Raw genomic sequence first — 25,238 nt, 5'->3', positions numbered from 1 at the left:
GTGCAAAAGGCACACCACACAACATTAAGCCAACTAGATATTTTAATAAGCCCAAGGCCTTTGCATTTACCTCTCTGCTGTTTAGAACACGCATTCTAAGGCACAAAAAATAATTCAGCCCAGCCTCTGCCCCAAAACCTACCCATCTTGTTGATCAATATGCATATTTTACATCAGGACATGAAGTGCATTATTACATAAGAAAGCACAGGAATCCATTGTCAGGGCACTGTGCAGCTTAAAATCTCCCTGGAGAGACACTCCCAGGCTGGCAGGGCCTTTGTGGTCACAGCTCAGTGAGGGCCCAGGATAGACCAGAGCCAAAAACCACCACTCCTTCCAAGGGGGCCTCAGGGCTGAGCTTAAATAGAGATCCCAGATGGGGAGGGGGGAAGGAGACTCCAGGTGAGGGTGCTCAGGGCCATTATACCCATTACCCTTTTGTAAGACAGAGAATGTTGTGTGTAACTGGGTTGGGTGAGAGCATGTATGGTCAGACAGTGCTCCTAGTGATAACTATAGTTATCACTATACAATTATATAGTTATTATAGTGATATAGTGTTAAGTGTTGATGAAGAAGACCTTTAGGACCAATATATAAAGATTAGATACAAAGCCCCCTCTCTGTAAAGACTTTGGGCAGACAGAGTGGCTTCTTGTTTTACAGTGTACCATGAGATCTTTAAAAAACAAAATCAGTTAGCATTCTAGGATTCTAACTGATCTTAAGGGGACTTAATCAATAGTCCCTTTAAGAAAACAAACTTTATTCCTGTGTTTTCTGATCAAGTGCTGTGATCAGCTAGGAGGTATATTTGGCTATGGAAGCCTAAAGGAAGGAAAACAGAGGGCACGTGGGAACAGGAGAGCAAGAAGGAAGCAGCAGCTCATCCATGACATCAGTGGGGTGGGCAGGAGAGATCTGCCTGCAGTAGACAGATCTGTGGGACACAGTGAGAAGGAAGGATAGGGAAAGAGGAGTCCAGAAAGCCTGACCAGAAACAGTCATTAGGTGTCAGGGATGCAGGATGGATTGTCAGTGTCGCCTTGGTTTTTTAAGCTTTTCTAAGCCTTCTGATGTTTACATTCTTGTAATGAACTTTCTCAGACACTTTATGTAAATAACTTATTGTTCTGCATTCCTTTATGGAGGAAGAGAAATTTAATGGACTGTTGGTTTGTCCAGTGTCATTGGAGAGGTGGCACTTTCACTTTTGGAAATCTATAAATACTGGAGTCAGAAATTAAATATTCTCTTTTTACCCTTGTGAAGAGTTGCGTGTCCACATCATGTTATTTCATGCCCTATAGTGACAGTCAGGGATGCAGGATGGGTTTCCTAGGATGCTGGTTGATGTCAGGGATATGCAGGATGGGTTTCCCAGGATGCAGGGTGGATTTTCAGGGATGCAGGATGGGTTTCTTGGGATGCAGGATGGATTTCCCAGGATGCTGGATGGATTGTCAGGGACGCAGGATAGGTTTCCCAGGATGCCGGGTGGATTGTCAGGGAAGCAGGACGGGTTTCCCAGGATGCCGGTTGCTGTCAGGGACGTAAGATGGGTTTCCTAGGGTGCAGGAGGGACTGTTAGGGACACCGGACGGGTTTCCCGGGATGCCGGTTGCTGTCAGGGACACCGGACGGCTTTCCCAGGATGCCGGTTGCTCTCGGGGATGCAGGATGGGTTGCCGGGGATGACGGTCGGCGGCGGGCCCGCCCTGTGGGCGTGCCGGGGCTGGTGCCGGCCCTGCCGGTGCCGCCCGGCCGCAGCAGCGGCAGCAGCAGCAGCCGGAGGAGGAAGCGGCGAGCGCGGCCGGGCAGCGCTCGGGCGGCGGCAGCAGCAGCAGCAGCGGCCGCCGTGTCCCGGGAGGGCCGGCGGGGACCATCCCCGGGGGCAGCGGCCGGGCAGCGGGGCCGGGAGGCTCCTGCTCCTGCCGTGCCGGGCCCCGGTGCCGCCTGCCGGCGGCCTGACATGAGCTCGGCGCTGGCAGCATGGCCTGTGCCCGGAGGGACGGCGAGGCGGACGGCGAGCCCGACCGCTCCCTGCGGCACATGCTGAGGGCCATAGCGGAGGAGCGGAGCCGCGCCGGGCTCCGGCACGACGGCCTCGGCGGCCTCGGTGAGTCGGGCGGGGCGGGCGGGAACGGAGCCGGGCCGGGAGCAGCAGCCCCGGCAGCCTCAGCCCCGGGCCGGCACCAGCAGCAGCAGCAGCAGCTGCACCTGTTGTGTTCCACGGGCACGGCCCGGCCCCTCACGCCCGCCCGAGCCCCCCGGGATCATCCCCGCTCCATTGTCTGAAATGCCCTTGGAGGGAAAAAACGCTCAGGCAGCACCGCGCACATCACCCCGTACTGTATTTTTTAAGTGTAAACAGCGTATCGTGTGTTTTGGGGTGGAAACAAGCGATTTTGGGCGCCTCTTGGCAGTGCTCGCTGTTGTGCGGCTCTCCAGAGATTGCGAGCCTGACGCCTCCCTTCTCTGTTTAAATGACTTCACTCTGCTTGCCGTGGTCTAGTAAGCACAGGATGTTGGGGCTCTTGCAGGTCGGTTAATTTTTTAAACCGTGGAGGATTTCTTAAGCTTTCTGTCTTGTTTATTTTCATCTCGGCTGATGTAAATTTCACGCAGCGGGTCTTTATTTAGGTTTTGGCACAGTTTATGCGCTGCAAAACAGAAGTTTCAGGTGGAAATTCGGTCGACTTTAGGCAACAGAATGGTATGGCAGACCATTAACCAAAAGTGTTCACATCAGGAAACTCTTCTGGCCAGGCTAATGAATAGAAATTACTAATTTTTTATATGCAGCAGTAGAGATCATGGAAATTGTTCTTCACATCCAAAATTTGTGTCTGCCTTATTCAAAGCTTTGTATAGCCAGGACTGGACCTGTGTTCTAAGGGGGTGAATATCCAGAAGTTCTTGCAGGTGCAGTGCTAGAAATGATGAAAAGTGATATACAACACTTGTTTCTCCCATGGTGCCTTTATTAATGACTCCTCCCTCCTCAGCTTGTTTATAAGGCCCCAAAAGTCTCATCCATTTCTGAGTCTTTGTTAAAAGCTCAGAGTAAGTTTTTATTCAGGTTTTACAGGCTGTGAGGTTTGGATGAACATGGGGACTCTCTGGTTCTCTGCCTTTATGCATCAGTTTGTCTGTCAGTGCTTGCTGTGGTCTCCCTGGGAAGGAGTGGGCTCTCTGTTCTTTCCTTTTGCTTTGCCACAAAGTGAAATCTTGTACAAAGAGAAATGATTCTTGGTTCTTTATGCCTTTTTTCTGATAGAATTGGCTCTCTGGGATGTAATGTAGTGTTGAAATGTTACAGGGCCTAATAAAGCAAGTAAAATGTTGTGGCAAAGAAATTGTAAATGAAATTTAAATGCCTGTGCGATTGCATTCATTGGAAAGCTTCTGTCAAGTCCTGTTTGGCCATCTCATGTTTGAATGTGTGATAAAGAGAAATATCACCATCACTTTCTTTTGCTGAAATTAGGAAAGAGAAAAACTGTGGTAGCTGGTAAGACCATGCAGATACTTCTTCTCTGCTTGTGTTTGAGCACACATCCACAACAGCCCACCAAGGGAAGTCCTGCTGAGTGGCTTTGGGACACTCACACAAGGAGCAGGACAGTGGAACTCTTTTCTACCAAGTGAAGATTTGAAAGGTGCTTGGCTCGTGGCACTTGAGGGGCTGCTCGTGGCTGTGGAGATTTGTCCCTGTGTGGAGATGTGCATTTTGCAGTGTGGTCCCTGATCCTCAACATCATCATTCCCAGCTAATGAGAGCTCTTTCCCCTGTGCTCTGATTTGTTGCCAGGTTAGTAAATTGTTTAAATACCTCCTTTAGGAAGAACACCTTCTCCTTTAGGAGAAACTGTAGATGAAGCCAAGGTGTGATTCCGTGCCTTAAACTTGTGCATGTCTGCCCTGTACTAATGAAAGCTGTTGCAAGGCATGCAGCACAACTGGAATAGCCTGGGGTGTTCTGGACTGTGCTGGGCTCTGGCAGCACAGCAGATGTCAAGGATTTTCCTCAATTTCAGAAGTCATGGAAGCAGTCACAGTCCTGTCTGGGTTCAGGTGGTTAGCACAGAGATTCTGTCTTTCCTTTGTGCCTGGGTAGCACATCACCTGTGGGGCTTTGGAAGCTGCACACCCACAGCTGGTTTTATATTTGTGGTGGGGTTTTTTGTAGTGAGCTGTATCAGCAGGTGAAACCTGTTGTTTTTAGTTCCCTTCAAATCAGCTGGCAAAGACTCCAGCAGTGGCTTTTCCCTGAGTGCTGCTAAACCCTCAGCAATAAAATGGGGCTCACTGGGTCATAACTTGGCCATTCTGTCTCCTTTTGTCTATTTTCTAGAAGTGAGCCCAAGGAGGAGGAAATTGTAATTTTTGCCGACGCTGCAGTTTGGTGAGAGGAATTGCTTTGTTTCAAGAATGTCACATAAGCATTTGGACAATCTTTGTTCAGAAGTGTAAATCCCCTCGTGTGGTGGGATTTTCCGTAGTGTCCTGTTTGTGTAATGTACAAAATGCAGCACTTCAAAATAATGACTCATGTCATTATTTACCAAGCTGGGAAGGGTGATGTCTCTCCAAGAATTCTTGTCTGGCTGTTGGTGTCACCCAGCTGGACAGCTCTGGTGTTGTGCACTGAGGCCCCTCTGAAATGCTGCTGGTTGCAACACTGCTGTGGCAAAATACTTCTCCTCCTGAGGGAATGGCAGAAGTGCTGTGTGTCTCCTCAGCCAGGCTGCGTGTGAGGCCCTAAAGTTTCCTTTTGGCCAAATCCCAGAACTGGGGAGTGTTTTGTTTTTGGTGGTTCCTGATACTACTGTATAACATTTTCAGATACTTAATTTCCTTGTGTCATTCAGTGACAATTTGCCTTGCTTTTCGAGTAGGAGAGTGGGTTTGGGTGGAGCGTGACTTTATTCCTACTGGAATTTAGAATGTTTGGATCTACCTATTTATTTTTTCTTACTCAGTCTCTTGAACTGTGGCTGGTCTGTAATGGGGACATGCAGTGGGTGAAAAATGGAGAAGTCCTAGAGGGCCTGAAAAGAAGGTGAGTGCAGCACATGGGGCTTTAATAAGGAGCTGAAAACTGAGGTTTGCAACAGGAACCTGTTCCAGGTGCCAGCAGAGAGGCCCAGTGGTGTTACCTGTCATGAAGAATTTCTTGTGCTTGCTTTCCTGTGGTGCTGGGGGTGTTCTGGGACTTGAGCAGAGGAGCGTGTGCTTGGCACAGGGCTGCAGAAGCAGGAATGCTCATCCTCAGAGCCAGAGGTTGCCTGGACTTGTTTGTGCAGCAGTGCACAAACCTCAGGGCTCATCATGTGAAAGGAAACTGTAGTGTGATTCATGGGCCACATTGCCTGATGAGTAAGACCTGGAGAGAATCCTTTAGCCTTCCTGAGAGAGGGGAAGGTGAGGTGGCACACAGTAAATGCAGGTCCCTCTGATGGGAACACACTGTGGGTAAAAGGATGAAGAACAGGGGAAGAATTTTTGTGAAAAACAAAAAGAGGTTAAAATTTAAAATTAAAAGGAGAATTAATTTGGATTTGAAATATTCAGGCCTTACTTTTTTCATAGTGTAGTAACTTTTAATTAAATTATAATATTCAAGAAGGATATAATTGTGTCTGTAACTTTGAAGAAAGAATATCCACAGAGTAGGTGGAAGTGCCTGCAGAGAATTTACTGCAGCACAGAACTGGTTTGACAGGAGTCACTTTCCAGCAGACACAAAACATTCTTCATTTGTGGTTCTGGGAGTTAGTTCAGGGAGCTGTGGAGTCAAAGGTGAGAAACTACAGAAGCTGCAAAGCTTTTTCTTCTTTTGATCTGTCAATAACAAGAAGGTATAAAAATCACTTCTGTCCTAACAAAACTTGAGGCGTGTATGCAACCAAATTCACCAATGAGTTTGTTTTATTTAGAACAATTGATTTCACCTCAAAAAAACATTTTTATTACTTTTACCTTATTGTGTACACAATTTCTTTTGCCCTATTTATAAAGTGCTTAGCAGCTAATGAATATGAAGTGTTCACTAAAAAATGTATAGTCAAATACTGAGGAGAAAAAGAAGATACTAATGTAAGAAACTTAAAAATAGTAAAATAAAAAGGTGCCTATAGAGTAGCTTCCTAATCTGTCAAAACCAAAAATACACCACCCCCCCCAAACATTCAACCAAGAGGAATCTGTATTTCTTTTCAGGAAGAGTCCTAGAAAGTCTTGCAAATACAATGCAAGACCAGAACAGATTATTTAAATCAGAGTCAAAGTAGATACTTCGAAATCAAAGTGATTCAACCAGTTTACCCTTAGGTAAATACCCTGAGGTGTTGAACCTCAGATTTGTAGTTGGATAAAGGTGAGCAAATAGCAAGGAAATTCCAGTGTGAAAGATAGATAGAATATTTTAAAACTGCCTTTTTTTTTTTTTTTGCCTGGCATTGCAAAATGTCTGGAAGACATTTCTGCAGTCGGATACATGAGGACATTTGATATGTATGAGTGCTTGGATGGGCTGTGTGGGAGAAACCACAGGTGGAGCAAGCTCCTAGACCCAGTGGCTTTGTCCAGGGGATGGGAATGCCATTCTGCATGTCCAAGGGTTTTGTGTCCTGGGATCCCATCCTGTCACTTCTACAGTCAAGGTGAGGAATTCCCTGTAGAATCAGGCCATGCAGAACAGCAATCTGGGGCCAGACTCTAGGGCTGCAGCTCTCCATGGTTAATAACTATTTCTGTGAGGTTTTTTTTTGTTTGTTTGGTTTTGTCTTTTAAAAGTGATTCATTTAAAATTCTGTTTTGATTGTTGCTTAGAACCTTGTTCATGCTGATGTCACTAATGGCCTGTCAGGTTTCCATCACTCACTGGTGTATTCAGGGATTTGTCATCTGGCTTCTGTCTGGAGTGTGACAGATACTCCATGCCACATGGATAATATACCAAACTCTCTTTTATTACAGCTTTCACATCTTTCTATGACAGTTGGGTTATTACTTTGTTCTTTCATTTTAACAGAGATGAAACCTTATGGGATTTTTTCACGTCCTGCTCGGGAGTGTACACGCTCAAATTATCAAAATCAGACTGGAGGTGCTGAAGTAGAGAGGCAAGATTTTTCTAAAAGCTAGGAAAAAAATCCAACACCACCACCCCCCCCAAAAAAAAAAAAAAAAATCCCAAAAAATACCTTCCAGAACATTGTTGCCTTACCAAAATGAGCAGTTAAGTTTCTAAGGCATGGTGTGCTGCTTTTCATTTTCTGGATGCTAGCAGAACACCCATCTCTTATTTGTGTAATACTATAGCTCTAGCAACCTTAACTGCTTAGTTTTGTTGTCATGTTAGTGTGCTCTAAATCTTTAGTAAGTTGTAAATCCATTTGGGAGTCTGAGTTCTGTTTTGGAGTTTAAGATGGATGGGAGGTTTGTCTTAGGGATTAGGACACATCTTACCTATAAGGTTCAGGATGGATCTTTTAAAGATTTAGCGTTCCATCTGTTTGGATTCTTTCCAAGGAATGAAAACTGGAATTTCCTGAAGAATGAAGTGTATTGGTCTCCCCTCTAAGTGTTAGTGTTCAGGGTGCTGATGAACAGAGAAAGCTCAGAGGATGAAGGCTTTTCAGTAGCTGAAATACACAGTGTCAGTAGCTGAAATACAGTGTCACTAGCTGAAATAGATGAAATACACAGTGTCTCATGTCCAGCTGCATTTCTGGAAAACCAAACCCCTGCAGTTTAAACAGTTAGTGATGATTGTTGCATTTGCTTATCCTTGTAAACTGGCTCAGTAGGATCAGGTAGCAGCTCACTGATGTTTTAAGTATTATTACCTGGAAGTGAACAATAAGGTGGAAAGAGAAAGTCTGCACAAAATCAATTCATGGTGTCAGGAGCCCAGTGAATAGTGAAGCTGCTTTTTACAGAGAGCCTTCAAAAGTGTGTGAAACAAGCTGGTTTTGTTTGTTAACCCAGTCCCTTGGGTTAAGCAGGGTGAATTTCTGGGAAGCAAGGTTGCTCTTTTTTGGGGTGTGTGTGATCAGAAGAGGGCTTTGATTGCCTTTCTCTGTGCAGGAAATAAAGTGCAGTCAGGATGCAGGAGCAGCAGATACAGCATCCTGCTGCTGCTGCTGTGGAGTTGTGGTCACCTGGGCACACTGCAGCACTAGTTCTGTTGGCTGAAGTTAATCAGATGCACCAACAGTACTAAGGAATTTATTTCCCCTGAATTCTTACTGTTTAAGGCACAAATTATATTATGTGAAGGCACAAATTATAGGCTCAAATTATAAGGCACAAATGATATGTGAATTATATTATTTGTGTGAAGATTTATAGGGTTTTCTGCAATTTCAGGGCTTTAAAACTGAAGATTTTGTTGTTTTGGTTTACCCGGTCTCTAGTATGGACTGTGCTAGTACCATGCAGAAATTGAACCCTGGAAATAGCAAATTCTTTATCTTCCTCCTCTGGGAGTTCCCTAGACATATTTCCTTAGGGGCCACAAGTTAAGTCCCTTTAGGTGAATGTGGTATTTTGCAGGCAGGTGATGTGTTGTGATGTGAAGTTCATTTTGGAGCCATATCTGTCCTGCCACAGCAGTGAGGAAACAGCTGCTGCTGCTGGTTTTGAGGCTGCTTTTGGTGTTTCAGGATATCTTTTGCATAATTTTCTTTCTTATCTCAGAAGGCAGAGCAGATGTCAGGCAATCATCAGTTCTTCACGTTTGAAGTATTCTGGGTTGTTTCCAGGTACAGCAGTGTGCTGGATGTGCAGAAGTGCATTTGAGGTGACCTGATCTCTTGTAGTGTTTCCCTATGGAAAATGACATCATTGGGCTTTTTGTTCCTCCTTTTTAGGCAAGATGTGCTCAGTGAGTCAGGCTGAGACTGCCCCTGGTTTTGCTGTTTGTGTTGAAAATCTTTGTGGCTCAATAGTGACCCAGCTTTTCATGAGCTCTCATGTCAGGAATTGCCCTGTCACCACACCCAGAGTGATTTCAAGGGTCAGGAATATTGTGTTAGGTGTTGCTCCTATTTTATCCATCTGTTGGTGCTGCATCATGTCAGGTGTTCTGTAGGAATATGGGTGAACACTGAGGTGGGGTTTCCTTTGAGCACATGGAAGTGGAAGGTAGATTTTCTGATTTTCTGTGTCTGGCAGTTACATAGGGAGTTTTAGCTCCAAACTCTGTTTGCATGTCTTAACTCAAGCTTGGATAAAAGGCAGAAGTGTATTGGGAGTTCTTGGTCCTACCTTGCAGGGCTTGGTGTGATCAGCAGGAACTCGAGAAATGAATTAAAATGCCAGTGAAGCTTTAGCTGTCTTTGCACTATGAAGAGCTTGATTTAATTTCCTGGAGATGCTGAAACAAGATGAGGGAAGTGTTTTGAAATGGATTTATAACATTCTGCTAAGAGCTGTGAAGGATCTCACTGGAAATTTATTCCTCTGTGTTGTTGGAGAGCAGATGCAGGAGATGTTGGATGTCTAGCAGTGTGACATTTCCAGTAAGGGATTTGTTTACTTACCTGCCTTAAAGGACCCTGAGAGGTGGGTTTCAAATTTCCATAAAACTCAGTGCTCTGTAATATAAAGTAATAAAATAACAATACACAGGGTGTTCAGCATAAGTGAAATAATCAGTCTTGGGATGAGTTTATTGCTTCAGGGAGGTCACTCCTGCTTGGTGATTGCCTGATCTCATGCTTTCAGAGGGAAAGCAGCAAGTTCATGCCAGTACAACTTGGAGATAAAGCTCTGTAAACCCAGGTGTCTTTCTGAATAATGATGATCCAGCTTTTTATATACTTTGTAGGAATGTTGAAGTACCTTTTCTTGTTTGTTTGTTTGTTTCTAATGAGTAGTTTAATTCTACCTAAATAATGAAGGTCTGAACAGATGACCTTTGTTTTTCATAACAAGAGTGACTAAACTCTACTCAAAACATCATTTCAATTGTTAGTAGCCCATGTTTTGCATGATTAAAGGGGAACTGATTTCATCCTCTTTGATCTTTGAAATTAAAATCATAGATTACATTATGCTGAGCTCTTTGCTCTGACTCTTCAGATTCATTCTGGATTGTTCTTCATTGTGGCTTTTCTTTCAGTTAACAGAGGAACAACAATTTAAATGTTTGCATTTGGTGCTTTAAAAATGACCAGAATAGAATTATGAAATTTTTCACTTTCTTCTGTTCAACAGCTGTCTGTCTAACTCCTTTGGTGATAGATATCTAAGCAGTCATATATGTGTGTATATTTAATAGGATGCATTAATCCTGTGACACAACAGAAGTATTTCTGAATGGAAGAATGATCCTTTTGCACTTGTTCTACACTTGAGTAGCATCCAGTTGCTCCTAAAAGCTAATAAGGAAAATGTGGTTGTGAGTCTCAAATGGAAAAGTGGAAGGGCAGGCAAAGTGTGAGATCCCAAGTACTCTGTTTGCCACTTTTACAGTCTTGCTGTCTTGAATTAATTTCTAAAGTAGCATTTCTAGGTATCTTCAAAATAAAGAGACTAAGAGTTTAGACCTGCTGTATTGAAGCTCACTCTGATGTTTTGCTCTGAGGCTGCTGTAGCTCTGAGGTGCCAGCAGAGTTGCACTCAGTGTCCTGTTCCTGGAGACTGTGCTGTCTTCTGTTCCCTCCTGTGACAGGCCAGGAGCACCACCTGGCCTGTAAATAACAGAAATTCAGCTTTATTAATAAAAAACATAAACACAGAGCTGCCTGTGATTTTTTTGCAGCAGAACTTGACTTCTGAGTTCCTTTCCAATTTGAATTATTTTCTACAACTGCCAGAAATGAAGAAAACTCCATGTTCAAATTTTTTAGCCTATATTGTCCTGAATGGGTCAAAAAGGGAAAATCAAGTGTAGACATGTCCTTCCTCTGTCTCCTTTTCTGGTAAGGAACTTTGAAGAGAATCACAAATGTTTCTTTAGCAAAATGCTGTGAAGAATGCAGCAAGTAAAAATGCAATGCTTACCTTGTACTTGCTTGTCACTATCTGTGAAACCTGAGGTTGAGGGCATTTCTTAAAATTTACAGAAAACAAAAGGACAGGGAGAAATTGGAGTTACTGTGGCTGTATCTAAAGCTTTGGTTTGCCTCTTCAAATGCAGGATCTGTGCTTCAGTGCTGTAATGACTGAATAGAAGAATATTAAGATTTTTATTCTTTACTTCTAAACTAGTAGTTGCAACATCAAAAGGCAGTAAAGTGTGTAATCAAAATCTCAGGGGAGGATGTTTGTAAGCCCAGTGGTGGGCAGAGGCAGTAAAAGACACTGCCTTGTGGTGCTGCCTTGTGTGAGGAATTTTCTAAGGAAGGCTTTTCTTCTGCAGCTCACGTGTTCCCGCCTGAGACCTTGTCACTGTCATGGGATAAAAGAAGTGATTTCTCAGAAGATAAAGGTTGTGACTTGCTCTGGTTGTTTATAAGCCATTTTTGTAACTCTTTTTAGCCTGGAGAGAGTGCCTGTTGAGGGTGCTGTGGTGGGTGGGAGAGACCCAGGGATGGTGGAAGTAGCAGAGCTGAAGTGCTGAACAATAGGCATGTTGTAGGTTGTTGGCAAAAAGCTTCCAACTCTTTTAACTCTTTAGCCCAGGATTCTGTTCCCTTGGCCAGGTTGCTGCAATACACCCATGAACAAAGCCTTCCAGGTCCATAGGGGTTTGCAGCTGTGCAAGTCTTCCCTCTGGATGAGAAAGTGAAGCAGTGATGCTGGTTACCAATGGAAAGGCATGGCATGTTTTCAGTAGCTAAAATATTAATGGAAGACTAAACCCCTGTTTATGAAATAGAACAGCAGCTTTGCAGCAGTTGCTCTCCCTTAAGGAGCAGGGTGCTGGCTTTAGGGCAGTTTTTTGGGTTCTGCCTGACTGAAGGTAGTATGTCACATCTGTTAATAAAATTCCCTCTCCCTCCCCTCCCCTCTTCTCTCCCAGTAATGACCATTTCCACAGAGAGCTAGTTTTTTTCTTGTTTCCAATTGTTTGGTTGTGGACTAAATGAAGTTCTTGTGCCTTACTTGGGACTGTCAAGAACTGTCCTGAGTTCTTGACAGCCTGCAGCATGCAAACCTGGGGTGCTGATGAGGGGATTGATGGTGTCCAGCCCTGCAGTGCCTGCAGGACAGCCTGGCTGTGCTTCCCTGACCATTTGATGGTTTCACAGCAAAGTGAGCAGCTGTTAGGGAAAACATTTGTCTCCCGTGCATGACTGTGATTTGTTTAAAGAGAGTGGCCTGAATTTGCCATAAGAGGAGATACCACTGGGATGGAGGTGAGTGGGCAGGCAGTTCACTTTTATTTCTATCTGAACAGCTGTATTTATTGTCTTAGAAACCTGCAGTAACAGTAATATCAATGCTAAAGGGAGTGCTGTCTAAATAGCTGAAATATCCAGATGCTGGCAAAGATAGTTTGTTGGACAACCCAACCCTGAACAACACTAAGTGGGATTTTTAAAAGTGCTTTTATTTATTATTATTTTTTTTAATACATCCTTCTTTAGACTGGTTGTCTTATGTGTGCATATCAGGTTGGGCACCCAGCTAAGAGATGGCAGTGTCAAACAAGTTTGGTTTTTTTTTTTTTTAAATCTTGGCTGCAAGATAGGTGAAAGTGTTGGTTGTCAGCTTCTAGAAGTGAGTGGGTTTGTGGTGTAGAAGGTAAGTGAGAATTATGGCTTCCACTGTAAAGTTGCCAAGTGCTCACTCAGAAAGATGCTGCCGATGTTTCTAACCAGAAGAGAAACTGAATTTGGAAAATGCCAGTCTGTGAGAGCAAGTATGGCTAGGAAATAACTCTGCTTCTCTGCCAGCTGCTGTTGTGATAGCTGCTCCTTCCTTCTGCCTTGACAGCAAGTTGCTAACTAGCAGTCTGTGATAGCAAAGATAAGGTGCTGGGGGAGGTACAGACATGAAATTATCACTAATAACCACAGTCTTGGTAGTTTTGTAAGGCTGCAATACTTCTAAAATACAATTTGCTGGTTTTACCTGACCTACCACAGTAGTCTCTCAGATAGGGCTTTGACAGTGATATTTATTAAGTGTGAAAATAGGGACCTTGGATGTCATAAATTTACAGAAGCAGCAGTCTTTGATCAGGGGGGTTGCTTTGGCAGAGAACAAAAATAGAGTGTATTTTAGCAGTGAAAACACATATTTGTGCTATTACAGACAAGTTTCTGCACTCCAGCAGGGCCAGCATGCTTTCTAAGTTGCCAAGTGACCTTTCCAGGTTGGATCTAGGTCTTGGAAAGTTTAGGACTGTTGCTGGGTAATCCTGAAAGCAGCAGTAGGAAATGTGTTACCATTTGTCCCTCTTTCACTGGATTTAGTGTCTGCATCAGGTGGGTCTCCTCTGTGCAAGGAGAACGTGTACACCTGCACTAAATCCCCAGTTAGGCCAGCTCTGAAACACAGCAGCTTTTCTGCAGCAGTTTCTTAGGAAAGGCATGACCAGGTGATTCCTCTGGTGTAAATTCAATCTGTGGATTTAAGTGATGCTGCAGGCCTTTGGGAGTTGCACATAGTTTGAGGGTTTGGGTGCCATTTCCAGGGAACTGAACTACCACATGCTTTGAGAGGCTGAGGTACAGCAAAGCAGCTGGCAACTGTTGGATGAGAATGGATTTGTTATTGCTGTGCACTGCAGTTCAGTAGCAGGTAACCATATCCTTTCAATTGGGTTGACCCTTGCCAGCATTAGTACTCAAAGTAAATTGTCAGATGCCTGTAAAATGCTGTCTTTATTTGGTGTTTCATACTGACCCATCATATTTGATGATTTTTCTCTAAATTTACCTTCTAGGGTTACTCTTGTTGGAAAATATTTCTCATGTTATTATGGTTCCATTTGAATTCTACTTTTTCAAAGTGGAAATCTGTAGATGGTACACACTTGTTTATGCTTTTAAATTATGCAGGCTTTGATTGGTTTTTGAGTATTAACTGAAAAGATGATTTCCTCAGCATATGATATAATAGTAAAGAAGAGACCTGCAGGAAGATGTATGAACTTTAGGAATACAGTTTACAAATCTTTTTTCTAGAGGAGATTGTGTTTGTCTTCTCAGCAATGGTGCTATGAAGCAATTTTCTGCTGTGGAACAAGTGCAGGTAAAAATGGAAATGGAGAATTGAAACAAATGTGGATGAAAGAAAGTAATCTCTCTCCCACCTTCCACTTCTGAGTAACACAGAAACCATCCCAAGGAGAATAAAGCAGAAAACTGCAATGCCCAGAGTTCAAACACTGAGATTTCTTGATGCTTTTGTGCAAGTGAGCACTTATTTCCCTTCAATATCCTCACTACTTGCATGAAATGAAGTGACAAATAAGCAATTCTGGTTTTTTTCCAGGATGTGAGGAATCTAAGGGTCCAAATTTGAGGAAGCTCTGAAACCCCAGCCAGACTTTGTGGCCAGTGTTTAACCTCAGTCATGTTCAGCTATACTTTGTCACTTTTAGTGGACTTTCAAAATACTACACAAAAATTTGTGTGTCCTTTGCATTTTGGTGTCCAGCATCAAGTGCATTCCAGTGCTGTAATATGTGACACTGCATGGCTGTGGTGTAAACCTTAGCATGAGTTGCAGGATCAACTGAGTTGTTCTTTTCATGTGTTTTCAACTTAAATAATCCATGAACTTGTGCTGGACTTCCACAAGGTCATCCTGTGCTCCTCTGCATGGGGGAAAACAAAGGGAAAAACAAACATGGTAAATGTAATCAAAGTGTCGGATTATATGTGAAGTTCAGAAAGTGGAATTAAAAGTGTTCCAGAAACTGAAGTTTTCTGAAGCGACCACAAGTACTTTAGAAAGCAGTTGGGGATGTAGAGATGTTATTGATATCTAGAATGGTGAGACGAGTACTGGGCAGAAAATCTTAGTTGGGTAAGAAAATAGGAAGGAAAGACCCCAAAACCAAAATAAAACCCCAAAGCTGAAAGAGAATGCTTGTTAACTCATGGTGTACCTTTTCTCCTAAGGTAACAGCTCTCTGTGGGAGTTGTCCTACTGGCCTTTAGCTGTTTTCTATATAAGGAGGTGCTCAATTCAGCACAGAAAAAGCAATTTGGTCCTTAACAGAACCCCCTTGTATTGTGTATTGTTCTCCTTTGGTTGTGCATTGCAGATGTGCCTAAAACCACACTCAAGTTTAGTTCTGTGAATCCCTTCTCTCTTGGGTGAAATTCAGTAAAACAGAAAATAGCAGAAAAGAATTGTTTGGATTCAGAAACAGCTGTACTTAAGATCTTAAGAGCAAGGGAGGCAACTGAGAAACTTGTGTTGGTTGATTGCTCTTCAGTGTCAAGGGCATTCCTCAGGTGGGTGGAATTGTTTCCGTTGCTGATGCAGTGGGTTTTTGTAAATTTAATCTCAGAAAATTAAAGCACATGAAATATTGAGCTCTCCTGCGTGAGGTATTGTTGATAAAGATGTATTAAAAGTGAGGAGCTCTGGGATGAATTTTCTTAATGCAAAGCTGTGCAGTTTCACCCGTGGTTGTGTTTGAGGTGCTGCCTGCAGAAGCTCCACTGTTCCCTCCTCTAGGCCTGTAATGTGTCCACTTGTGCACAAGCACATTTCCAATCTGCACTTTTCTTCTGCCTGGGCGTAAGGCTTCTTCCTTTTAGTTGTGTGTGAAAAACGCCAATCACTTGTTTTTAAAATTTTAAAAGTTTAATAATATTAAAATGGTTATAAAAATAGCAATATAATTGGAGTAATAAAAATTTGGACAATTAGGATTTAGGATAATAGGAGACAATAGAGACAAAGAGTTACGGATGTCCGGGTACCTTTTTCTGGGCAAAATAAGCCCAGAAAAGGACACACGTTAACAGAGGATTAACCCTTAAAAGCAATAGCCTGTTGCATATTCATACACCTCATACATGATGCATAAATTCCATTGAAACAAAGGATTCTGTCTGGTCATCATCAACTTCTTCCTCTGAATCCTGAAGGCAGCATCTTCAGAGCTGAGCGAGGCAGGATGAAGTTCGTTTCTTTTGATGAGTGAGCAATAAATTCTTTTTCTCTGAAAGATTTAGGTGTCCTGTGGCTGCTATCTCAGTGGGAGTACCTCATTCCTCTCTTTTAAAAAAGTATCTTACATAGCACAGTTTCTATTTTAACATTATGTTATAATCTAAAACTATATTTAACACACTACTTAAGAGAATTAATACAGCATCACTTTCTAACATAACACATATAATATTCATTTTAATATTTGTGAAAAGCCAATCATAAAATACGCGTTTTTCACATTGTGCTGCAGCTCTGCAATGAGGTATGAAGAGCAGGGAAAAAAGAGGAAATAGTTTTGTGGAAAGGCATGTTTGTACCCCAAAACTTGTTGCATAGGAAACTCTGCCCCTGGGTTTAGCTGATTAGCAAACATCATCTTCACAGGGCCAGCTGGTATTACCTAGTTTGGGAGCTGTAATTGTTCCTGTGTTCAGTGCAGTCAAAAGTGCAGCAAGGTTCTGTGGCATTTGCTCATTTTTAATATTGTAGACTTGAAAGGTTCAGAGAAGGGCAGTGGAGGTGCTGTGGGGATGACTTTTGCACAGGGGGTACTTCACTAGTAGGGTAGGACTTGTCAGCCTGGCAAAGGGATGCTCCAGGTCCTGTGTGCCACAAGATAGTTGTGAAGTAGATGGTGTGAATACAGTGTGTAGGCAGAAATTGCTCACTGTGCCTCTCTGTGAATGAAACCATTGCTTAAAGTTGGAAATTGGTAGGAAAGAAAACCCCTTTGTCAGTGATGAAGACAGATGGGGAAGACTGGGTGACCAGAATCCAAATTTCCTGTGGACTACCAATGCTTCTATACTGTTTTAGGAAGACTAGTAATGTTTACTGCAATGATTAGGTTAAAATCACATGCACAAACTTATGCATATTACAACATCTCTTGCTTGCAGAGTTTAGTGAAATTTTCTTACTCTGGTAAACCTGTCTGATTGAATCTTCTTTTAATCCTCAAAGTTCTGTTTGCTCTTGCCAAGAGAAACCTGTTATCAAACCTCTTATGCTAACCAGGTCCAAAGTCCATCATCTGTCTGGTGTTCCAATGTCCCAATATCTCAACAAACCCCCAAGCCCCTAAAAAACTCCCAAACCAAACAAAACTGTCAAGTTTGTGAGGGTTTCTAGGATAAGGTGAGAGATGAGAATCTGACTCTATGTTTTCAGAAGGCTGATTTATTATTTTTTGATACTATATTATATTAAAGAATGCCATACTAAAACTATACAAAAGAAAGAAAAAGGATATAGACAGAAGTTCTTACATGGTGTTTTTGTATTCCTTGGAATTAAAAGGAAAGTGTTCTTCAGGGGATTTCTTCATCAGGAATGCCCAGTAGTAGTGTTTCTCTATGAGGTGTAGCACAGAGAGAATTTGAAATATTTCTTCTTTAATTTCCTACTGTGCAGTTTTGATGACCTGAAATTAGCTACTTTGTGGTGTTTGTATGCTGATCTTTTAGTAACTCTGTGGAGTTGCTGGATAGATAACTTTGATCATTAAACTTCATTGTGCTGCAGAATAATACCCCAGTGTTAATCCCAAGAAACTCCTAAGAGACAAGAAAAATAAGCTCTTTGTGTCACTGTTTAATTAAGCAAGGCAGATCAAAGTGGTGGCAGGGAGATGGTTTAGGAAGAGGTTAAACTGCAGTTCTGTGGTGCCCTGTCAGGACACTCCAAGTGGTAGTTTCAGACACCTGATGATACTTATATTGATAATTCATGTCTAAATAGGTCCCTGGTATCTTTCCCATGTTTCCATGGATGCTCTTTGACTCATCTTGCTTACACTGCAGTCATAATCTATGTATCTGAGACCATTTTGACAAAGAATAGCTTAAAGCATGTTTCTCATTAAGTACAAGTGAGATATTTGGAAGGTATTTATTTATTTATCTAACTGATCTGTCTCTTGACAGATGTCAGGATGTGAATATTGCCTTATCCTGACAGATGGAATAGTCAGGCAGGACTGCTAAGTAACTTACTCAAACCAAAAGAGTTAAAGAGCTGGTGATGGGGGCAGACAACCGTCTTCTGTTCAAGTTCAAGTTTTTGACTTGAACTTTCATGCCTGCTGTACAACCTGGATCATTTGTGAGTGCTTCTTTTTGAATTCAGTGTCTAAATATGTGAAAGGGTTCCTTCAAAATGGGCAGGTACTATGGTTGGAGCTGTCTGAGTGTGCCCTCACTGTTGTCTCTCCTGATTAGACTCTCTTTCTCTGATGATTTCAGTGTGCAGAAGTGTTGTGCCTCACACCCCTTGTGCCCCCTCCCAACTCCCCTTTGTTGCTGAGGAAGTAATTAAACTTTTGGGCCCTAAAATAAATGTTGAAAAAGACCCTTCAGGCGATGTGTTGTTAAGCCTTACCCTCTGTGCTTTGCCCTCTTTGTGTTCTCTAGCTGGGGAGGTTTACAAAGCCAGAACCTCTTTTGGCTGCTTTTTTCTTCCTTAAGCCCATTCCTAGGTGAGCTAGAGCCATCTCTTACACATTTTTTTATACCAAATTACTGTATTTTATTTTGAAAACCAGCTGAGACCTTCCTTTTCCTAAATTTTCCCTGCAAATTTTAGTATTGGTAGTTGTGTTTGAGGATTCTCTTCACCCTGAGCCCTGCTCTCCCCATTCCAAAAGTCTATAAATACCACTGGGGCCAAGCAAAGTCCTTAAATACATGAGACATGCATTAAGTGTTTGTAACTTTGACTGGCAGGGCTGTCTGTGCTCTTGGGCACAGCAGTAATGACCAGTACCTAAAAGGACTGCGTGGTATTATATTCATTAATCTTGCTGTGGTCTGGCTTTAATTCGGGGTAGATGAATGGAGAAGAGGCAGTTTCTGTCAGGAGGGAGAGTGGTTATAACAGTAGGAGCTGCAGGAAAAGGTTGGGAAACAGATTGCAGGTTTCAGAGATTGGTGTAGGATAGCAAGACCAATTTTGTTGAGTTTGGTAAAAACATGATTTAAATGGAAAAAGCAAAGTAGCTCAAAAGACACCACCAGATGGATGAGATATAGGAAATACTTCTCTAGTGATAAATTTTTAAATAGGATAATGATGGTAACCTCTTTAAAAACATGCTTTAGAAGTCAGGATGATAGGTAGTTACACCTAGTAAGAGTTATGTCTATTTAGATGCCTGGACTATATGGTTATCTCCAGACCACTTGACTGCATCCCACCAAAACGTTGGTGAGATGGCACAGGCACTATGAGACTTCCTGAATTTGTAACTGCACAGCTGGGGAATCTGGTGTGCATGTGTGGATTTCCTTGAAATCAATCCTTGCCTCCCTGCAGCCAGGTTCCACACCCTGTTATGGATTTCTTGGCTCATCTCCAGCTGTTTTCTGAGTGGTACATGCTGAAAAAAATTACTATCCACTGAATGAGAAGTCTTCTATTCTATTCTTTTGGAGCAAAATAATAACCTGACACTTCCTTTTATCCAATGATTTTTTGGAAGGCATTAAAAAATAAATTCATGATTTCCTATGTGGATATGAAGTGGATATGTTTCTGAATGAACATATGAGAGATCTCAAGTTTTTCTAAGTGGGGTAATACTGTGTCTTCATCTTAGATGGATGGATGTGTGCATGCCACACTTGGTGGGGTAGAATAGAGAAGAACTTGGTGTCTAAACAACTATTTAGTGCAATACAACAGTTTATTTTAGGCTGTTATAGATGAATAATGTGATGGTTGGCTCTCAGAAATAAGAGATGAATAATATGAGTATGTTAAGAGAAGTTTTGTAGATATATAGTGATGTTATTTGTGAAAAACGCCAATCACTTGTTTTTAAAATTTTTAAAAGTCTAATGATAATAGAATGGTTATAAAAATAGCAATATAATTAAAGTAATAATAATTTGGACAATTTGAATTAGAACAATGTGAGACAATAAAAACAAAGAGTTATGGAGGGTCTGGGTACCTTTTTCTGAGCAGCATAAGCCCAAAAAAGGACCCACGTTAACAGAGGATTTACCCTTAAAAACAACAGCCTGTTGTATATTCATACACTTCATACATGATTCATAAATTCCATTCAAACACAGAATTTTGTCTGGTCAGTGTCAGCTTCTTCCTCTTAATCCTAATGGCATGGTCCTGGCTGAGCAAGGCAGGATGAAGTTCGTTTCTTCTGATGAGTGAGCAATAGATTCTCTTTCTCTGAAAGATTTAGGTGTCCTGTGGCTGCTATCTCAGTGGGAGTCCTTTCTTTAGAAAAAAAGTATCCTACATAGCATAGTTTCTATTTTAACATTTTGTTATAACCTAAAACTATATTTAACACACTACTTAAGAGAATTAATACAGCATTACTTTCTAACAGAACACATATAATATTCATTTTAATATTTGCAAAAAGCCAATCATAAAATACGCATTTTTCACATTATTGTAATATGTCCTCCTGTAGTCCTCTTTCCCCTGCCCCTTGTAATAGCCTTGGTAGTCAGGGCATTTGGGGAGGCCTGGCTTATTACTAAGAGGTGTAGCAAAACAACACCTGACCTCCAGTGAGATGTAAGAGAGTGATCTCCACTGATGGACAGCAGAGAAGGAGCTGACTGACAAAACTCTGGGAGGGCCTCAGGGTATAAAAGGCAGAGCAGCCATTTTGCAGGAGAGCACCTGGCTGCTGCTCATGGAGACTCCTGGCACTAATTTTTCCTTGTTCAGTCCTTTGTTGTATTTTTTGTTAGGGTTTAATAAACCTTTGAAATTTCAGAAGGGAGCATTGTTTCTCACAAGGGTAAGGAGGAGGGTTGTATCTGTGACATCTGTCTTGCCCCTGTTGCTGCTGTTACCATAATGCCTTCCTTTTTTAGCCAAAGTTCTGCCAGTAAAATTTTTTCCTTCTGCATCACCTGCCTTCCAACTATTGCTTGCTGCTGAACTTCTGGAAGTTCACTGGAGTCCTGTTTTTTTAAGGTCAAACTGAAGGGATTAAGTGCTGTCCCTCTATGTAGTCTTGGGAAGAAGCCTGAACTTCAGATTTCTGAAGATCTGGTTAGCTAGCAACTATCTCTGGAGAGGGAACATCCATTCTGATTTTATGCAGTCATAATTACAACCTTATACCATCAAAGGTAGCTTTAATATATGTGAAGAACTTCTTATATTGTCCTTGCAAAATACTTGGCTAAACTCAGAAAAAAAGTTAAGTACAGTGTGAGTTGCTTAGAACTCTCATTTCATCACCATAGTGGGGTTGTAAAGATCTTCATTAGTGTTTAATTAACTCTTAAACATCTAAGGATAGTTATTTTACAGGTGATCACTGTGGCAGTGTTGGATGAAATGAGTTTTATAATGTTTCACAGTGAGGAGAATCTTGTGGCAGACTAAAGGAGTAAAAGCATAGCAAGAAACCTTGTCTAGCTGAAATTATTGTTCTTCTAAGCTCTGAGTGGTACATGCTGAAAAAAATTACTATCCACTGAATGAGAAGTCTTTTATTCTATTCTTTTGAAGCAAAATAATAACCTGACACTTCCTTTTATCCAATGATTTTTGGAAGGCATTAAAAAAATAAATTAATGATTTCCTATGTGAATATGAAGTCAGTTCCCTGAAATGAATGTTCAGTATAAAAACCTAATAGGTAAGAAGAAAGACATTTATTGCATAGCAGTTGGCATAAATTTTGCTTCTAATGAGGATAAAATACATGTAAATGTATAATTACAGTAATTGTTGTAGTTAGGATTTGTTCATGACAAAGGTCTCATAATTATATAACCTACTTTGGGTTCATTAAGATTTATAGTCTGAACTCTTAATTCCATTTTATTCCTTTAGAAGTGGGATTTGCTAGGGGAGGAGCATTTTCAGGAAGCTGACTTACTACATGCTCTCAACTATAGATGTTTCCAATTTTCTTCTTGGCAAAGCTGGAAGGCTTCTAGTGAGAAGCTGTAAATGACCAAAATTACTGTAAAGTGGGGATCTAATAGTTGAAGGCATTCCTGAGTGGACATACTGGATCTGACAGTTTCAGGCTTTAAATTGGAATAGATTTTCTCCCTCTCAAATTTTATGTCCTGGTTACAAATAAAAATGTTTTGTCTCCTTTGCAAGGTAATGCAATTTTATAGTAGCTTTTAAAGGCTATTTCTTCTTGTGTGCTGTTGCACATCCTTGCTGCTTCTACTAGAATTGAAAAGAGCAGCTCTTTTGTTGTGGTTTGGCTCTTTTTGGCTTTGAGTCCTTTAGCCACTGCAGTCACAACAGTCACGGCATCCTTAGGCTGGTTTTAATTACAGCAGAATCTGCAAGCATCTCTGAAGCACAGAGGAGAGTTTTACATCTCATCAGCTGCAGGTGGGGTTGAAATTGTCAGTGATCCAATGTGGCTCCAAGGCTTTCCAGGGTTTTCCCCCTGCATTGTGCTGCAGTGCTGAAACAGGTTCAGTGCTGCAGCACTTCTGTCCCCAGGTTTTCTGTTTAGACTAAGGTTGAATCTGTGGAATCACTTTGTTCTGTGTTCCCCAGCAAGGGTAAAAGCACACACAGAGTCCTGGTATTCTACCCAGTTCTGTTCTCCTGCAGGTATTACAACCACCCAGAAATGTATGTGCTAAATATATATGCTAAATATATATGCCATAACCACCCCTAAATAATTATTTGAGCATAGTAAATTCCTGTGGTTTATAGCCTAAAGCACACCTGATGGTGTCAGCAGCTCATGGACAGTTCCTCAGAGTTTTGCATGTACTGTAAGAATCTAAGAGTGATTAATAAACCCTTTTTTATAATGCTGGATTTAGATAACTTGATTTTGTATTATAAATCTAGGAATGCCTTGCCTAGACTTGCTTTGTTTCCTTGTCTATGGAGCAAACCAAAGCAAAGTATTTCTGAACACTAGAGCACTTTCAGAGATGGTTCTTACAGAATGTACATTCATTTTTTAGCTTTTCCTTTGTCTTTCTTAGAACTTCAGAGGAACTCAGGGCAATCCTCTTTCCTCCTCCCTCCCTATCTAATTAAGATTGGGAATTCAGGTACTCTAACCCCATGAGATTTTCAGATTCTTTGAGGCTATTAGTTAACCACGGTGAATGTGTGCCATTTTCCGCTCTTTGCTAAATATAGAGGTGGGACTGGGTCATGGTGTCCTCAGCTGTCACAGGTACCACAGGAACTTTCTTAACCAAGTCAAAGCTGAGCTTTGTCTCAGCTACAGGGATTTTTGCCTTCACTATTCCAGCTGAGGTGCTGCTCCTGAACTTCATGGCTTGAAGGCTTAGGAATCAGCTTTGAATTTCCAGCCTGCATATGTGTCAGTGGCTCATTTAGAGCCATTTGGCCTTGTGTCAGTGAGGTTTAGCCTTAAACCTGAAGAGTTCTTTTTCTCTTCTTGATATTCCTATATGAATGTACAGACCAGAGATAATCCTGTCCTTTTTCAGACTGGTTTTGTGAGTCTGAACACACTGGAATCCACTCTTGCATGCTCTCAGGTGTAACTATTTGCTGTACACAGTCCTGTTCATCTGTGCCCTAAGGAGACATTCCTGTGATGAAGATGCCCAGGATCTTGTATTTGATCTCTCCGGCACTTGATTCCATTTGTCCACTGGAAAAAATGGATAGTCCTTAAGTACTCAAGTATTTAGTGCAGATTTTATTCAGGATTGCACATTATGTTCCATGCTGCCTTAAGTAATTCAAACTATTTTACTGCAGTCATGCAAATAAAGTAATTGCAGTGTGGCCTGGAATTAGCCTGCACTGGGAGCTAACTATCTTGACCTTTTTCTGTTCTCTCTCAGCCTTTCCATTTTTTTTTTTTTAAATCAGCTATATGCATATTTTCAAATACTGTCCTGCTTGATGTTGATTTACATATTCTGTGCATGGTCCATCAGTGGATTTTATTGTGGTTTCAATATTGCTTTTTTATTTAGTTTGGAGACACTTCATCTTTTTCTTTCAGTCACACGTCTATCTCCCAAAATTTTGAAAATCTGACCTCCTGCCCACCCCAGTAATTAAAGATTGGAAGAAAGATTTGTCTGGCAAATACTGCACAGGGAATGAAGTAGGAAAATAGGCTGATGATTGCCTGTAAAGGGTAGATGTTCTGGAGAAGGGGTTGTACACACACCTCCACCTGTCTTGCTGTCTTGTACGTAATAACCATCCATTATCCCCACTGTCTATTCTAGGGTTTTGGTTTTTGTCAGCAATATAATTATTTGTAATTTTTTAGTGTTACTCTCCTCACATGTTTAAAACAGCTTGGTTATAGCAGCCTTGGGGCTTTGGGGAGGGGATGCAATCACTCCATGGAGTAATAATCAGCTCCCCTATCACCAGGCACAGGACTGCATTCTCTTCTTATCTTTAACAATACAAAAGGTGCAGCACCCTTTGCTGTTTTATTACAGCTAAGAGCTTTGAAGAGTTTCACAAAATGAGATGTCACCTCTACTGTGCCTCCTTTTCTTGGGGACAGGCCAACTGCAGTGCTATTGCTGATGCTGATGTCATTCATCTCCTTGAGTGAGACTTTGTGGCATCTTCCTCTTCCCATTTTTGTCCTTCTCCTGCCACTTTTTATTGTGTAATTGGGATTCAAGGCTTGTGAGCTCATCGTTTCCTTGAGTTGGATTTTGTTCCTTTGTCAGAGAGAGGGTGAATTACAGTCCCAGATAAATTCTTGTTTCTGTGTATTGGTTAAGGAAGGCATCAGTTGTTAGTTCCTGAAGGACTGGCTGTAATCCCCAAGACCCCATAAGAAACCTGTGGGCACCTTGTGGCTTCAGGTCATTAACTGGAGCATTTGCTGTCACCACATGTCTTTGAAAGTGCTCGAGTGTGGCTGTGATGTGTTATTCCTCAGGGCATTGGCCCTGCACTTCTTCATAGCACAGGCAGAGCCAGGTATTGTATTTGTGGGGTGCCCCGATGAAGGAAGGAATGGTGAATCTGACTCCATGTTCTCAGAATGCTAATTTATTATTTTATGATACTATACTGTTCTAAAGAATACTAAACTATACTAAAGAATACAGAAAGGATACTTACACAATGCTTAAAAGATAATAATGAAAACTCGTGACTCTCTCCAGAGTCCCAACACAGCTTGGCCCTGATTGGCCATTGAGTGAAAACAA

At 41.8% G+C, this 25,238-nt stretch overlaps 1 protein-coding gene across 2 annotated transcripts in view; it reads left to right on the top strand.

The window, feature by feature from the left end:
* Nucleotides 1-1,726: 1,726 nt before the first annotated feature.
* The window catches only part of KIAA0930 (KIAA0930 ortholog), a 53,806-nt gene continuing 30,294 nt past the window's right edge, over nucleotides 1,727-25,238 (top strand). For both annotated transcript variants that reach the window (XM_054630994.2, XM_054630993.2), the window contains exon 1: nucleotides 1,727-2,122. In XM_054630994.2, coding sequence (XP_054486969.1) covers nucleotides 1,996-2,122 — 127 coding nt within the window. In that variant the 5' untranslated portion in view covers nucleotides 1,727-1,995. The remainder of the gene's footprint in view (nucleotides 2,123-25,238) is intronic.

Source organism: Agelaius phoeniceus, chromosome 5 (assembly GCF_051311805.1).
Source record: "Agelaius phoeniceus isolate bAgePho1 chromosome 5, bAgePho1.hap1, whole genome shotgun sequence".
NCBI lineage: Eukaryota > Metazoa > Chordata > Aves > Passeriformes > Icteridae > Agelaius > Agelaius phoeniceus.
The sequence above is the reverse complement of the archived record's forward strand: the minus strand, read 5'-3'. Positions and strand labels throughout refer to the sequence as shown.